The 17,674-nt window shown below is 41.4% G+C and overlaps 1 protein-coding gene across 3 annotated transcripts in view; it reads left to right on the top strand.

Moving 5' to 3' along the window:
• VIP (vasoactive intestinal peptide) overlaps window positions 1-16,666 on the top strand; it is a 46,895-nt gene extending 30,229 nt beyond the window's left edge. For all 3 annotated transcript variants that reach the window (XM_029596561.1, XM_029596560.1, XM_029596559.1), the window contains exon 7: window positions 15,762-16,666. In XM_029596561.1, coding sequence (XP_029452421.1) covers window positions 15,762-15,770 — 9 coding nt within the window. In that variant the 3' untranslated portion in view covers window positions 15,771-16,666. The remainder of the gene's footprint in view (window positions 1-15,761) is intronic.
• Window positions 16,667-17,674: the final 1,008 nt, after the last annotated feature.

Consider the following 17,674-nt stretch of genomic DNA (forward strand, 5'->3'; position numbering starts at 1 on the left):
CACTAACCTAGAAGTACCAATCTAGAAACCTCTAGGACTTAAAAAAAAAAAAAAAAAAGCAAAGAGATTTCCAGATAATTAGATGAACAGTTTTTCATTGCATACCCACTATAACTGAACATTTCCTAACCTACAGTTGTTATGCACTAAATAAGAAAGTGAATCATTTGAATTAGAACATATTATCCTGTAGATTACAAAGGTACTTGGACTCAAATTATTAGCAATTAAGAGATACATCTACATCTACCCAACAAACATTTCATATTGAAATCTCATGTCTGAGATTTTCTTGGAACTGACAAATACAAAAATCTTTTCATATAAACTCTTTCAACTTTTGAATCTCCATGTGAACATATTTTGTGCTTTGTCTTAGCAGTTAAGAATAATGAGGACAATTTTAAAGGGATTTAGTAGGGTAACTATGGAGTTACCCATCTAGATTTGCCTGGCAGAGCAGTATGTATGCAGGCTTACTCATCTCGTGCACTTTAAACTGAAGCATCTCAGTGTTTAGCTCAGGGGAGTAAACAATACATAGATCTGGGTTTTCAGATATGTGTACGGTGTTTTGCCCGTTCCATCACTCGCAGAAACAGGTGCTAAGTATATTAATAGTTTCCTTTGGAAAGTTAACTACAAGATCTGCTGTTACAAAAGTACCCATGTATTATGCTTGCAGCTATGTAGACTATTCAAAATTTCTTCCCTATATATACACTAATTCTGAATTTCAAATATGAAAATAATTGCCATGTTGAAAAAAGCAGAATACAATGCATTAGCTCTTTAAAAAGGACTATTTTTCTTTTTTAATGGAATGGGGCATTGTTAAATTCATGCAACTAAAAAGTGAGAACTGAAGATAGAGTTAACTAGACAGTAATCTTTTTATGTATATACAGTATGACCCATACTAAAATCATTTGAGTAGGAGAATTAAGTTAGAATATTGTACTGGAATGACTTGTTCTTGTCCTCTAGCTAAATAATGGATATAATTTGAGTTCTGTACATATTCTTAAAGCAGTGCAAATAGTGTGTTAGGGCCTAATTGCTGGAAATGGATTTACATAGAGAATGCCTCTGGCTTTTGTACACTGTCTATAATTTAGAATGTGGGAAATGAAGGTTACATGGTAGCTTTTCTTAGTGTTCTGATTATTCTGCGTTTTGCTCTCTATCTCCTGTGTATATCTCCTGTGTATATAACCTACAGAATTATATTAATGCCTGATGACTGAATGCGTACATGTGAATTTTGTGTCCAAATGAAATAGCTAAAAAGACAGAGTATAACTTTCAACTACATGTGGTGCCATATATGTGCATAAATGGCTGCACATAGATCTAAGCTAGCATTTTATAACCTGTGCAAATCATACATGTTCATATTATAAAATATGCATATGTTTGGCCTAGTACATATGTGCATTTGTAGGCTTACTTGCGAATATATGCACTGCATTTGAAACAGCATATATCAATGCATTGAATGTTCATACTTTACCCATTTATTTTACAAATACATGCACATATATTCTACAAGCAAAAATAAAGTAGAATTTATTAGCATGTTAGGATTTATGCAAGTAAGCTGGTGGTTTTTTTTTTAAAACAAATGCGTGTGGGTTAAATCACCAGTTTTACCAAATTAGTCCACCAGTATGCCCAGTCCTTCTCCAGGTCATTGAGACCCTCTTGATTCTTCAATTCAAACTCATCTAGACCTCCTCTGTAGTCAGTATTACACAATAAAGATGTTTAATATCACTTATGCCACATAATTAGATGTAGAAGTGTGTCTTTTAAAATAGCAACCTATGTGCATAACTGTTGGATCCACCCGGGAACGCCCCTAAACTGCCCCTTTCATATGTATGTTTATGTGCATGCAAAAGTTAAAATATGTGCTTTTTAAAAATGTTTATAAAATTCGGAATACATGAGTAGAAGCTACTTCTGCACATATAAGCTCAGTATTACACACAAGGGAAGTGATTTTCAAAAGAGTTATATGTGTAAATGTAACATACTATTCTAGCAATTTTCAAAAGCCATTTATGCACTTAAAGGTGAATTTAAAAAGCCCGGTTCATGCCAAAATCGGGAGATACATGCACAAGCTTGGCTTGCGCATGCCCACTGAATTTTAAAAGCTGCCAGATGCATGCACATCTCAAAAAAAAAAATCAAAAATGGGGTGGGGCATGGATGTGGTCTGGGTGGGACATGGGCATTTTGGGGCATGGTCAAGAGATGTGTGCTTAAACACTTCCATGCCTGGGAGCACACCCAGATCCCTTGCCTTAGAAATTTACTTCTGCTAGGGATGAGGTGTAAGTTTAAAAAAAAAAAAAAATTAGCCATACCTGAGGGTTTTAATGATCTGGGGAGGGGGGGAGTGTAAGCTATTCAACCAGGGGGTTTGGAGGACCTAGCTGTTAATTGGGTGAACTGGTGGACAAACTGGCAATGGCGTGGATATGCATTCCTTTAAAAATTCCCCAACTTACGCAGTAGAAGCGGGATTTAAGTGCATAGGCACACGTACTTGACTGGACGCACATGTGCGCATGGTCAGACTATTTTATAAAATTTACGCATGCACACATTCAAGTTATAAAATGGCCATGTAGCTGGGTGCATATTGATGCACGTGTGAAAAATGTGTGCCTGTGCATCGATTTGAAGATTACCATCCCTAAGGGCAAAACCTATTGACAATTCAATGGCATGTAATGTAGCAATTTTCAAAATCCCACTTACAAGTGTAAAGTGCATTTATGCATTGAAAACCTAGTCTTAAGCATGTAAATCCCATAATCTATTCTAGTTATGTTTATGCAAAAAAGAAGAGGGCAAGTTATTGTAAGGAGACCAGAAAGATCCATGTTTCATGTCTGAGTCAGTCCTAGTTTTACCCCCATTACATCTCTGGATTCACAGTCCTGCTTTTCAAACCTTGTAGTGAGAAATAATGGGAATTCTATTGCTAAACTGTAATGTAATTTTGTCCTGCTAAAATGCATTAACATTTCTCTAAATGGCATACATGGCATCTGGAACTCAGCAGCTTTTCTTCATCCTTATTCCTTATTCCACCAAATAAAGTTACTCCTTCTTCAGACTATAAGCCCTCAAAGTCTTACATTGTAATCACCTTAGACAAAGCTTAAACTGAAAAGTAATGTGACGAATCTTGGATTTCTTGGTTTTTAACAAGCGCTCACTTCACTTACTTTGTTTTCATTCTTGAACCTTGACCCTGTTATGTAACTAGAGGAGATGCTAGGAAATATTTAGATGGAATATTAGAGAGTTATACTTTGCATCTAAAATCTGCTACCCTGCCCCCCACCCCCAACACACACCTACAGATGATCCTGCAGAATCTCTAAAATTTGATTTGGAGGCTTTATTGGTCTTTATTTTCTACCTTAATAAAGTTAACAGCTGCTAGGGCAAGCTCCTTCCTTTTTTCTTCAAATAAAGTGCCTTTTTATGATAACAATATTTAACATAGTAACATAATGACTTAGTAAGGAAAGCAGGAAAAGATCAAATGGTCCATCCAATGTGCCCAGCAAGTCTCTTATGGTAGCATTTACCCCCAAGCCTTATGTCAAGGGTAATATTATTTACAATCAACACCAAGCAACTATCAAACTCATAATAAAATTACTGCTAGCATTATTTTGACGTGGTGCGCAGCCTTCTTGATAAGTCAGACAATGCTGCTTGTACATGCTTTGCTTTTGGACTTGGCCGTAGAAGCAGTCTTCCTGTGCTTTTTCTCTAATGACTACATATCAGTAACCTGGACTGTAAAAGTCAGGGCCCAGCATTTGGCTGTCATCTGAACCCAATTCCCCTTTTTTCCCTCGTGCCATCAAAGCGGAGAGCGATATTATACTTATAGTTGTGTCAAAAGCATCAAGACTCATTAGTTAAGGGTAGTAATCCCCATGCCTTCTGTTAAGGATAGTAAATGCTGCTCCATACAGGTCAACCCCATGTATACTTTTCTTCATTTCCAAACTCTAGCTTTTAGGGGTCCACAGTGTTTATCCCATGCCTAGTTGAATTTTTCATGCTTATCACCTCTTCTGGAAGGGAATCCCAGGCATCCACCACTCTCTTCTTTAAGAAATATTTCCTAATGTTGGTTCTGAGTCATCTCCTCTGGAGTTTCATTTCATGACCACTAGATCTTCTGTTTCTTTTCCAATCAAAAAGGTTTGAAGTTCATGCATCATTAAAACCTTTCAGATACAGTATCTGAAGGTCTGTATCATATCTTCCCTGCACCTCTTCTCTTCCAGGGTATACATATTTAGATCCTTTAGCCCTCTCCTCATAAGTTTTCTGTTACAGACCCTACATCATTTTGTTTGCCTTTCTCTGGATTGCCTGTGCCCTATCTCTATCCTTTGAGATATGAGCTCTGGAAATGGACATAATACTCCAGGTGACGTTTCACCAAAAACCTGTACAAGGGCATTATCATCTCCTTTTTCTTACTGGTTATTCCTCTCGCTCTATGCAGGCCAGCATGCTTCTGGCCTTAGCTATCACCTTGTCACATTGCTTCCCTGCCTTCAGATCATAAGACACTATTACCTCAAGGTCCCTCTCCTAGTCTGTGTGCATTAGTCTTTCACCACCCATCAAATACAGCTCTTTTGGTTTACCTCACCCCAGATGCATGAACTGCACTTCTTGTATTGAATTCCACTTGCCAAATCTTTGACCACTCTTCAAGCTTTCTTAAATTACTTTTCATTCTTTATACTCCTTCAGGCGTGCCCACTCTGTTGCAGATTTGTATGATTCGCATATAGACAAACTTTAATTTCTTTCTCTTCCGCAATGTTGCTCACAAAAATATTGAACAGAATTGGTTCCAAACTAATCCCTGTGGCACTCTACTTAACACCGTTCTCTCTTCAGAGTAGGTTCCATTTATCATTACATACTGTCTCCTGTCATTCAACCAGTTTGCAATCAACTCCACCACCTTGGTGCCCATTCCCAAGCTTCTAATTTTATTCCTGAACCTCCTATGTGGGACAGTTTTAAAAACTTTGCTGAAATCCAAGTAAATCACATTGAGTGCTCTTCCTTGATCCAATTCTCTAGTCACACAATCAAAAAGGAACCTCTGAAGGACCTTCCTCCTGGCGAACCCATGTTGCCTTCGGGCCTACTTTCTTTCTCTGATATATTTGAAAACTATTTTGTCACCTAGCTTTATCTTTTTGGCAATCCTTTCTTCCACATGACCTATTACTTTCCCGATTTCTTTATTTGTCTCCTACAGGATCATCAGGCATTCTTCCCTGTATTCCTCTTTTTGGGATCCTTTATGCTTCTTGAACACTGTTCTTTTTTTACTTTATTTTTATAGTAACCTACTTTGAGAAACAGATTGGTTTCTTTTTCCTCCTACTTTTGTTTAATTTTCTAACATATAGATTTGTTGCCTTTGTAACAGCACTTTATAATCCATCTCACCCATTTTCTCTCAGTTTTCTTGTTCTTCTTTCAGGTCTGTCCCCATTTTGACAAAGTCCATATTTTTGAAATTCAAAACTTGGGTCTTTGTGCTAATTCTCTGTATAAAATTTGTGATATCAAATCATACTATCTGGTGCTCAAGTGGGCATCTACCTGGATATTAGAGACATTATCCCCATTAGTGAGCACTAAGTTGAGTATCACACCCTCTCTTGTGGGTTCTCTTGTGGGTTCTCTTTGAAGGGCATCTACTATTGTGGGTTCTCTTGTGGGTTCTCTTGTGGGTTCTCTTTGAAGGGCATCTACTATTTCTCTACTTCTTGTAGATTCTGCAGAAGGGATACACCCATGCACATCCAGCAGATTAAAATCTCCAGTGGGCAATAATTTTCCCTTCTTTCCCACCTTTTTGGATGTCTTCAACTACATCTCCATTCAGTTCTTCTGTTTGAGTTGGAGGCCTGTAGATCACAGCAGTAAAAATGGAAGCCCCACCTTCTTTTTCAGGATGCTCAATAATGCTTCTTCTTTACCCCATGTCCCTTACAATTCAGTTGCTTGGATATTGTTTTTGACATAAAGAGCTACTCCTCCCCTTTTCCTGTCCTTTATGTCCTTCCTTAACAAGTTATAGTTCAGGATGGCCATATCCCAAGCGTCTGTAACAGCAACAATGCCCAAGTCTGCTTCCACCATTAGGGCCTGCAGGTCTGGGATTTTATTGACCAGACTATGAGTATTTGTGGTCATAGCTTTCCAACTTTTTTCCCTTGCCCCTAGATTCATCAAAATGCATTAGTTACGCATTGATAATGCTTGTGATAAGAAAAAGGGGCGTGTTTAGGGAAATTTTGGAATTACTGCACCACATGATAACAAAGATGCCATTTCTACTATTTTCTCTCACCCTAGCTTGATGGACTCTATACCAGGGTACCATCAAGCTAGGGCGAGATGACATGGTACAATATTTCATCTTTGTGAGGTTTTTCCTCACTCCAAATGATGTCAAATCTTCACCAAGGTGTATTGTGCTGTTCATACATCTCACTCTACATGAGAAACTGGCCCCTAAACCAACACCCTCCTATTGAGAGGCTCTCTCTCTCTTTACTCCACTCTCCACTCTCCACTTCGCCCCCTTTCCCTTCCCAAGCTCAGAAATGGCCAAAATGCAGTTTTAAAAGTTTTTTTTTGCAAATTGTGTTATGGCCATTTCAAGCATATTGAACAGCCTAAAAACAGAAAAAAAATGTGTGATATTTCTGGCATTAAAACTGTGTGATAGCAGGCGTTATGCTATCGCACGGTGCAATATTGCCCCTCATTTTCCTAAATCCCACCCAAACTCCTCCTTGATCCCATCCCTTCCAAAAATTTGCATTTGTGCCACACGCTAGCATTATTAATGCATGTGTTATGGTGTTAATGCATGCATTAATGCGTTATCGCATGTGTTAACACCATAATGCATTTTGATGAACCGGTTGGTTTGCTGCTCTTCCTAGTCACTTTATCTCCTTTTTAAAACTGGTTGGTTTTATATTTTTCTCTCACTTCTTTTATTGCTTGGAGATGCATGCCAATTATATTGGTCACCTCCTGCCACCCCGTTCTCTAGTTTAAATGCCTGATAATGTATGATCTGAATTTCTCACTTAGCATCTGCTTTCCTGCCACAGACAAATGGAGGCCATCCTTACCATATAACCTTTTATTGTTCTGTAATGGCACCAGTCTCCAATGTAACCAAAAATTATCTGTATGGCACAGCTTTCCCATTCTCTTCCCATGAACGGGTAATACTTCTGAGAAGGCAACAGTCTCTGCCATATATCTAATCCTCTTCCCTAAATTGTGGAAATCTTTTTGTACTGCATGGACACCATTTCTATCAGTTATTGATCCCATATGGAGTCCATAAATATGGTAGCATATTAGTTAGTTAGCACGGGTCCATGTGTGAGCATATACATGAATTGTGTTTTTAAGATTGTACATGTTTGATTAACTAATAGGGATGTGAATCATTTTTTGACGATTTAAAATATCGTCCGATATATTTTAAATCGTCAAAAATCATTAGAGGCGATATTTAATAGGAATTCCCCTGATTTATCGTCAAAAATCGTAAATTGGGAGAAGGGGGAGGAGAAGGGGGAGGGCGGGAAAACCGGCATACTAAAACATCCCTAAAACCCACCCCGACCCTTTAAAATAAATCTCCCATCCTCCTGACCCCCACAAGACCCCCACATGACTTGCCAAAAGTCCAGCGGGGGTCCGGGAACGACCTCCTGCACTTGAATTGTGTTGCCGTATTGCAGTACGGCAATATGGCCATATGGCCGGCGCCACTTTGCAAAATGGCGCTGGCCATATGGCCATATTGCTGTACGGCCGGTGCCATTTTCCATTACGGCAACACGATTCGAGTGCAGGAGGTCGTTCCCGGACCCCCGCTGGACTTTTGGCAAGTCGTGGGGGTCAGGAGGCCCCCCAAGCTGGCCAAAAGTCCCTGGGGGTCCAGCGGGGGTCCGGGAGCGATCTCCTACGCTCGTGACGTCGGGGGACAGGAAGCAAAATGGTGCCGGCACTACCTTTGCCCTGTCATATGACAGGGCAAAGGTAGCGCCGGCGCCATTTCTATCAACGCATCCGTGGCCCGAGAGTGGAAGATCACAACGGGACCCCCCCACTGGACCCCAGGTAATTTAAGACATTTTGGGGGGGTTTGGGAGGGTGGGGGATTTATTTTAAAGGGTCGGGGTGGGTTTTAGGGATGTTTTAGTGTGCCGGTTTTCCCGCCCTCCCCTGATTTACGATTTACACGATATTTAAAAAAACAAAACCGCGACGATCCGATTCCCTCCTCCCCCCAGCCGAAATCGATCGTTAAGACGATCGATCACACGATTCACATCTCTATTAACTAAAGTTGACATATTCATTGCATGCCATTTCATTGTACCCCTATCTCTTTTAGTTTTTTGGTTATGTAAGAGTAACACTGGGAAGCATGGGTGTCTTCTCATCACACACCTTATTCTGTCCGAGCCCACTGAAATCTAATTATTCCTGGGTTTCTGAATCCTGGATGTATGACTTCTCTAAGGGGGTGGATATACAGGATACTACAAAGTTAGGGAAATTGGGTGTCTCAGAGCAACAGGTCTTGTTCTACCAGAGCCCAGTGTAAGCCGTTTATTCCTAGGTTTCTGATTGCTCTGTGGAAGTTGGGAGAGAGATTCTGGATGCCGAAAGGAAGGGGTGGTTAATTGAAACCTGGACAATTCCCCTTTCAGATGAGTCAATTCCTTTTTCATTGCAGACAGCTGAAGACAAATTAGGTTATCCTTAATTCTCCAAATAGTAAACCCTGGGATACAAGCACCACAATTGTTACACTGAATAAAAGGCATTTTGCTAACAGTGAATAATATACAATTTGTGAGATTGGTTCTTAGCTCTTCTATTAATCATTAACCTAAATCCTTGGAAGAACCAATTAAGAAGAAAACACCTTAGGGGTGGGTGGAGGTAGGGCAGGGTGGGAAGAAATAAACAGCCTCTTTTTTTTTTTTAAAGAGTCACTTAAATAAAGACTTGTAAGGATTTCCTAATATTCTATTTAACTAGGAAAAAGAGAAATAGATTTCAAGCCATGCAAACACAGATAATGTAGACAAAAATTGACAACAATGAAAGTACTCTAAATTATTGGCTAATAATAAAATTCAGCTTTAGGATTTAACTGAGCACAGGGTCAGAAAGACGTGTGACTCTGTAGAAGTACCCGTGTAATCTTTTTGCTTCTAGATTAAGTAGTTGATGATGATCCCCCTATAAAGCACATTGAATCACCAGATCTAGAAGATAACAGCATCCTTTTTTTTTTTCTTTTATATTAATACTTTTGTAATCAAAATTATGATTTTCCATCATTTGGAAGAGTTTGTACTAGAGATAAATGAACTTGTTTGAAACAGATTTGAATATTCTCTGAAATGGACATATCAACTAGATTTGAATTATTAACCCTGTTTGACCCTAGGCAAGGACATCTGTGGCTTGGATTATTAATATGATGTTGATCATTTGTGAAAAAGCTACCAAAAAGACAAATTAATAGTGATTAATGTACACAGATTAGCAGTCTGAAAATTGCTCTCCCTCAGTGGGGCTAAAAGTGTACCTGTCATCCCACATTTGGAGACGGCAGCGTTGGGTGGGGGAGGGAGTGTGTTTAGACCAGAAGAGGGAAAATAATGCACACAGATAATGCCGCTGATTCCTCCATCTTTTCTTTTCCATAGAAAAATGCCCATACAAAAATTTAGGTGCAAAAGTTCATGGGTACTTTGTTCCTGAGGCAAATTTCAAAGTTTCTCTTAGGAAACTCGTGTAAAGTCCTTGGTTAAAATATTACCTGTGGGCTTCGTCTAATTGTGGACAGTTTGAAAATTTGCACACACACACACACACACACACACACACCCCTCACCTGTAAATGTCACAGATTGAGTGAGAGGGACTGCTTTGATTTCAAGAAATCATCCTGCACTCCAGCAGAGCTGGTTTGAATTAAATATCTGAGACAGTTCCCTTGCACTGTCAGACATGAAGCTGCACCTTGGTTCACTTAGGGAATGCGGAGCAAATTGAATCAAGCCTGGCAAATCCCAGCAGTGATTACACAAATCGAATTTTGATTTGAACTAGATTACAGCCAACTAAAAAAGTACTGGTAGGAAGTGTGTGGCGGGGTGAATTGATCTGAGCTGGGACTGAAGCCAGGGCATGGTCAACTGACTCATCCTTAAAGGTGAATTGTCAAACGTTGTGCGCTTAAAAAAACAACACTTGCACACATAAAATAGCATATATGCAAGTATAGTATTTTAAAAACTGCAGCAAACACACAAATCAGGGTTTGTGAGCAAATTTTCATGTGTAAAAAAAAAAGAAAAGGTTATTTTAGGGAGAGGCCAACAATGACATGAATAAGTTGCTACTTTACAACTTGCCAAAGTGATGTGTGTAAGTTTTTTTTTTTCTTGCATATGTTTACACCTGGTCATTATCTGACCTAAGTGATTGTAAACATCTTAAAAAAGAAAAAAAATGACTGAGTGGGGGGGTCTGAATGCAATGTGGGGGCTTCATGAGCTTCAAATAGACTGGGTGAACTGGTAGACTAATTGGTCAATCTGGTTATTTCATTGCTGTGCATGTTAGAAAATCCCCGATGTATGTGTGTAAAAGCCAGATTACAGGGGGGTAAAGGCATCTAAATAGCACGAGAAAAATCTACTCACATATCCTTTGAAATCTGAAGTACAACTATGTGATTATATTATTTGCACACACTTATCTGGCTAAGTAATGCCTTTATGGTACAAAACACAAAAGGCTACACACAGTCCTTATACTTAATAACTATAATATCACACCATAAGGACACTAATTAACAATATTGAAATATAGTGATTTTAACATACATATAGTCAAATATCATCATTTTTTAATGTTAGAATTTTATTACAGACGTAATCTTCATACAGAAATTTGTCACACATTTATAATTTTTATATTATTTTTACACAATCTTTAAATGATCTTATGGACACCATATATCATACACCAATATCCCTGATAAATAACCATAAATATCCCCATACCTAAAATTCAATACAAACATTCATCCATCCACATTCATCCTATTATTATAATTGAAACCCCCTCCCAACATTTTTATTGCACCGTATTTCAACATATATTGTTCCTTGATTCAGAACACGGGTATTCTAGAGGCTCTCAACTCAAATCCACGATCTTCACATACTCGGTATTTTCAAAATTCATCTTTCAGTACTTTGTAAATCCACCTCCCCAACAAGGAACCTTGTTTCGCCAATCAGGCTTCTTCAGGGCTGTCTTTTGTAATACCCTCTGATATGTGCTTTCACTCTCAATGAGAAAAAAACAATCCCCTGTTGTCCCGAACCTTCAAACGTTTCTTATATCGGTGTCCAACGCTTCTCTCTGTAAGTTCTTACATCACCAACTCAACTCGTATATTCACTAAATATCTTCCAATAATGTCTTGAATCAAATTTGTAAAACACAATTCACATTATTCCGTTATCCCTCGCTGTCCTAAATTCTTCACCGGAAGCGTATCATTCTCCTAAAACTTCATCATGGGGCGGATTTTCACAGCCCTGCTCGCGTAAATCCGCCCAAAACCGGGCGGATTTACGTGAGCAGGGCCCTGCGCGCCGGTAAGCCTATTTTACATAGGCCTACCGGCGCGCGCAGAGCCCCGGGACTCGCGTAAGTCCCGGGGTTTTCGGAGGGGGCGTGTCGGGGGGTGGTCCCGGTCGTCGCGGCGTTTTCGGGGTGTGCCGGCAGCGTTTTGGGGGCGGGTACGGGGGCGTGGCTACGGCCCGGGGCGGTCCGGGGGCGTGGCCGCGCCCTCCGTACCCGCCCCCAGGTCGCGGCCCGGCGCGCAGGAGGCCCGCTGGTGCACGGGGATTTACGCCTCCCTCTGGGAGGCGTAAATCCCCCAACAAAGGTAAGGGGGGGTATAGACAGGGCCGGGCGGGTGGGTTAGGTAGAGGAAGGGAGGGGAAGGTGAGGGGAGGGTGTTAGAGGATTCCCTCCGAGGCCGCTCCGATTTCGGAGCGGCCTCGGAGGGAACAGGGGTAGGCTGCGCGGCTCGGCGCGCGCCGGCTATACAAAATCCATAGCCTTGCGCGCGCCGATCCAGGTTTTTTAGTAGATACGCGCGGCTCCGCGCGTATCTACTAAAATCCAGCGTACTTTTGTTTGCGCCTGAGCGCAAACAAAAGTAGGCCTATTCGCGCTCCTTTTAAAATCCGCCCCCATGTGAATAGCAATTCTGAAAAACGCTGACGCTCAACGTATTGCTGCATTATAAGTAATGCCTTTGCCACTACTTCAATGGACAAATTTTAACTTATCTGGATAAGTAGGGTTTTTTTAGACTTATCCAGCTCTCTTACATATTCAGATACAGCAAGTCCAAAAAGCACTAGTTAGGGGATCATTTTCTATTGATATCGCATGTAATACCTAGATCGGGACGGAGTCGGGGCAGCGTCAGCAACGGAAGGGGAGGAGTCGGGGTGGCACTCGGGCGGATGCGGTGGAGACATCGCTGGCGGCGAAAAGGTAAGACCCCCCCCCCTTATCGCCACCAGTAACGCGCCCAACAGCACCACTTTCCACGGTGGCGCTATTGGTTTGCGAAAGCCGGCAGCAATAACACTGTGGTGGTGCGATCGCTGCCGGCTTTCACAGGCCCGCCCCCCCGCCCCCCAGTACCGCGTGATTCAAAAAGCTCTGCGATGTTAGAAAATCTAGGCCTTAGATAGATAAGTAGCACTTGTTAGACTTAGCAAGCTATGTGCCATTTCTTAGCTGGATAAATTGGAACTTATCCAATTGCCGCTACTTTTCTGTGTACATCGAAGCCATGTAGCTAAATACAGTAGCGCCCACATACATTGCTTAAATGGGCTCACGCGAGCAGTTTTGAAAATTATCTTCGTTCTAGATGCTCTGCTTTCAACATGGTTGATGTGATTCTGTGAAGTCACCAAACATTCTCTAAGCTGCCTTTATAATCATTTTAGAGTAGTCTGTGTCTAAAGTCATCAGTGTGAGAACTTCTGCTTCTGAGGGTGCAGCGGTTCGTCCATGTGCATGTTACAACTCAGCAACTGCTGCATGGATTTTCTTGAACGTCAACACAGGAATCGAGAGTAAATGTTGTTGGAAAAACAACACATAAAGATGGTAATTTTCAGCCCTCCAAGTAGGACTAAAGTTTGTGTGTGCAATGCACATACAGATTTTAACCTCGATTTTCAAAGCGGATATATATGAATAAATTCTGCTTTGAAAATTAGCTGGTATGCGTGAAACCCAGTATCCATGCCCACACATTTATACCTGCTCATGAAAAGATGTAAATGTGTGCAAGTAGATTTATGTGTATACTTTTGAAAATCAAAGCATGAAAAGTATCCCTGCCCCCAACTCTGTTCCTCCCCATTGCCTCTTTCTAATGTGCATGAAAGTAGGCATGGAATCACTTGTGCACATACTTTAATGTGCACAATCTCCAGAGCAATTTTAAAAATCCCATTTATGTATATAAGACCACATTTTACACATGTAAATCCTTTTGAAAATAAGGCCCATACCAAGGTAAAATTACGTGCATGTACACTGTATGTCGTACAATCTTTTAAAGGGCCATTTCTGTGGATAAAGCATACTTTACCTGCAGACATCCCTTTGAAATTGATCATCACTAAGGGATATTGTCTTAGGAAATCCTTCTGTGCTTGCAGATTCACTCTTTACCTAGCTGATTAACATATCAAAGGGTTTTTCTTTAAAAAAAAAAAAAAAAGGACACAATTTAGGACTATGACTATAAAAATGGCTAGACACCTATATATCTACAATATAAATGGGCTCTGACCGACGGCCTGCAAATGCGCAGTAGAGAGCAGCTCTATCATGCATGTGCGGACCAGAGAGCTCTGTGCGACATGCTGGGTATCACGGAGGGGAGGAGGAAAGGGCAGATGAGCCACCACGTCGAGAAATGGCTCAGCCCTTTCCTCCACCGCCGGGGAAGGGGGGAGAGAGTAGGGACTGCCGGACCGTTACGCACAGGAAGAGGAAAGGGCAGAAGAGTTGCCGAGCCAGTCCGTCCACTGCAGGGGAAGGGGGGGAGGGAGTTGGGATGGCCGGAGCAGAGCATATGCAGTAGAAAGCGGCTGTGAAGAGATCACTAGCAGCTGCAGCCTGCAGCAGCCAAAGCGCAAAGAGCTGAACAGAGAAGATCTGAGTCAGCTCGCCCTCCTCCCCCACCCCCTGAGTCCCACAGATAAGAGGAAGCCAAGTAAACATCCCGCAACTGCAGGGGGGGGGGGGGAGCAGTGCTGGCAACCCGCCCGTGGTTCTCAGCCACCAGGGGAAGAGTTTACATGGGCATCGCTCCACCCCCACTCCCAGCAAAGCAGAGCAATAAAAGTGAAATCCAGAGCCCTCCTCCCTCTCAAGCCCCCCCCCTCCGATGGGATTTCTTAAAGGCACAGGTCTCCCAGAAAGAGCAAAGCAAGCCAGGCAACGTGTCCCAAATCTGTTGCAGCTCCTGCTGCCGCTGCCTCTGGCCCTTCGTGGGGGGGGGGGGGGGGCAGAGTGTTTTCATCACTCTCCCTGACACAACAGGCGTGGGAACTTTGCAAGCTCTTGCGAGAGCAGAGCAAAGACTTAGGCGGAGAGGGAACAAAAATCTCACCCGTTTTGTGTGAGAGAGAAGTGTAGTAATGTGTGCTGAAGGCGAGTGTGAGTGCCAGAGATAGAGGGAGACTACATGGGGGATTGTGTATGTGTGTGAGAGGGATTGGGTGTGCGTGCGAGAGGGACAGAGGGAGAGTGTATGTGCAAGAGAGAGAGAGAGGAAGCCTATGTAGGGGCTGTATGAGAGAGAGATTCTCTACCCCCCCCCCTCCCCAGCTCTCCACTTAGAGTTTAGAGTGGAAGGGGTTGAGTGTAGAGGGGAAAGGGAGAGCTAATGGAGAGCAAAGGAGTTGGGGCCTGTAAGGATAGAGTGAAAAAAGTCTGAGCCCGTCCATCCACCACCTGGGAAGGGGGGAGGGAGTTGGGATGGCAGGATCGTTACACCTCGCAAGATCCCCCTCGGCCACCGCTGCAGCTCCTACCACCGCCGCCACCTCTGGCCCTTCGTGGTGGTGGGGGGGGGGGGGGGGGGAGAGGAGCGGAGCAGAGCAAAGACGTAGGAGGAGAGGGGACAAAAATCTCACCCATTTTAATGGGCTTAACGGCTTGTATCAATATATATGAAGGCTCCATTTAATCTAATTAAATATACTGTGTTGAGATTTACTAGCATTCCACTTTTCACACCAAAGGATGCTGCTATGGTTTTCTATTCATCCTCATGATTTTCAGTATTCAGCCAGGAGATTTGTTATTGGTTATTTTTTTTGACAGGATGTCATAAGAGCTAATCCATGTCTCATCAAAGTTGCATTTTATTGTTTGGATTTTCTGCTGTAGTGATAGGATATTTTGCATGCCGTCTTACAAAGAAGAACAATGCATGCCACAGCTTTATTCTTGCACGAAAATGTGTTATTTTAAAAAAAGTACATGCTCTCTTTGTTTTGCAGAGCATCTGAAGATATGATTGAAATCAAGACAAGGACAACTATACCAGTTTGTTAGTTTGGTTTTTTTTTAATTCCACATAATATTTCGAAGAAATGACTTCATCATTCAAACCAAAATGAACATGTTGTGAAGTGAACATTGTGATCAATTTGTTTCTTATATAATTTATAAAGTTGACGTTTAATTTAGAGATGTCTACCAAAAGCTGTACATATGTATGCAAGCCTTCAAGCTCATGAAAAATCCTGTGATTTCCATCTTCTGTAAATCCTTTCTTTCAATAAATGCATTTAAAAGATGAGTGTGCATGAGAAGACCAACATTGTTACTCTTTAACTGACTTGTTTGAACTATGATAGCAGAAGTTCAAATCAAAGTGTACAAAAAACAAAATGGATATATTTCCACACCACTTCTCCAGTAAAGAATGCAAGAATGAACTGTGTATGGTGCATTCAGACCAGGTTTATGAGTAAATTAATACAGTATGTTCTGTGTAAAACTGTATATTTTTTTTTTAGCATTGCAACACCAAGCTAAAAAAAAAAACACTTTAGAATTTAAGAAACCTTATTTTTATTTTGTTTTTTAAATATTTTCATAATTTAAAAAAAAGAAAACAAAGTCTGAAATGTATGCTTTCTTTTTAATGGTATGATTGATGAACACTTTTTTGATCTAGAATTGCCAAAGCATGCCCAAGCATAAGGGGAAATCATCTCTTTGATTACTTTTATGTAACACATTTTAGCTGCAGCAAAATAATTCTAAAATTGGATTGTGTATACCTTTGCTTGTTCAAGCATTCCTGATATATATAAAAATGGATCTTGGGGAAATTATAATATTTTTTCAAAATGAATGTAAGTTATAAAATATGCAGACAATAAAGACATTTTATTATCACTGCAAATTTTGATCATTTGATTCATAGCAACAGAGGCTGACTAAAGCACCAATTCATTGAAACTAACTTTGATCAATACTTTGTTGTGATTCAGCAGAAAACAGAATACCCTAATGAACTTCAATAAATTAGGCTCAGGGTTGGCTCTAGAGCAAATGGCACCTTGTGCGAAAACCATTGATGGCTTCCCTCTTCCATTCTCCCTCCCTTCCCCTAAAAAATTGATCCCTGCTCCTCAGGGGCAGAGGCTAAGGAGGTCAAACTGGGAGGCTAATAGAGAAGGGCAAACATCCCCCCCCCCCAAAAAAAAAAAAGACTGACATGGGTTAGTGGCAGTGGGCACACTTTATCTCTCCCCCTGACCTCAGTATGCTGGCCTTAGAAATATAGAAATACACATTCTCTAGATATAGAAATGCTCCAACTACAGAATAAAAAGACACATTTTATTTATTTATTTATTTATTTATTTATTTATTTATTTAAGGAAGCAAGCACTTTTTTATACCGAGGTATAGCTAGCGGCCTTCACTCCGGTTTACAATTGCAACAACCTAATACATTTAACAGTATAACTTAAAACAGAGAAACTTACAAATTACAAATGGTATCAACATTTATAACAGTGTATATCTGAGAACAAAAAAGGAAAAAGGAAAATAAACGATGTAATTTCAGGCATCAAGCGGACAGTGTCATAGTCTTAGTAGTGCTGTTTTGTAACTGAAAAGGATATGCATTAACAGGTGGATTTTAAAAGCCCTGCTCGTGTAAATCCACCCGGATTTACGCGAGCAGGGCCTTGCGCGCCGGCGCGCCTATTTTCCATAGGCCGCTGGCGTGCGCAGAGCCCCGGGACGCGCGTAGGTCCCGGGGTTTTTGGAAGGGGGCGTGTCGGGGGGGCGGGACCCGATGACGCGGCGTTTTGGGGGCTGGACCGGGGGCATGGTTTCGGCCCGGGGCATTTCGGGGGCGTGGCCGCGCCCTCCGGAACCGCCCCCAGGT

This window comes from Rhinatrema bivittatum, chromosome 3, assembly GCF_901001135.1.
Source record: "Rhinatrema bivittatum chromosome 3, aRhiBiv1.1, whole genome shotgun sequence".
Classification (NCBI taxonomy): Eukaryota; Metazoa; Chordata; class Amphibia; order Gymnophiona; family Rhinatrematidae; genus Rhinatrema; species Rhinatrema bivittatum.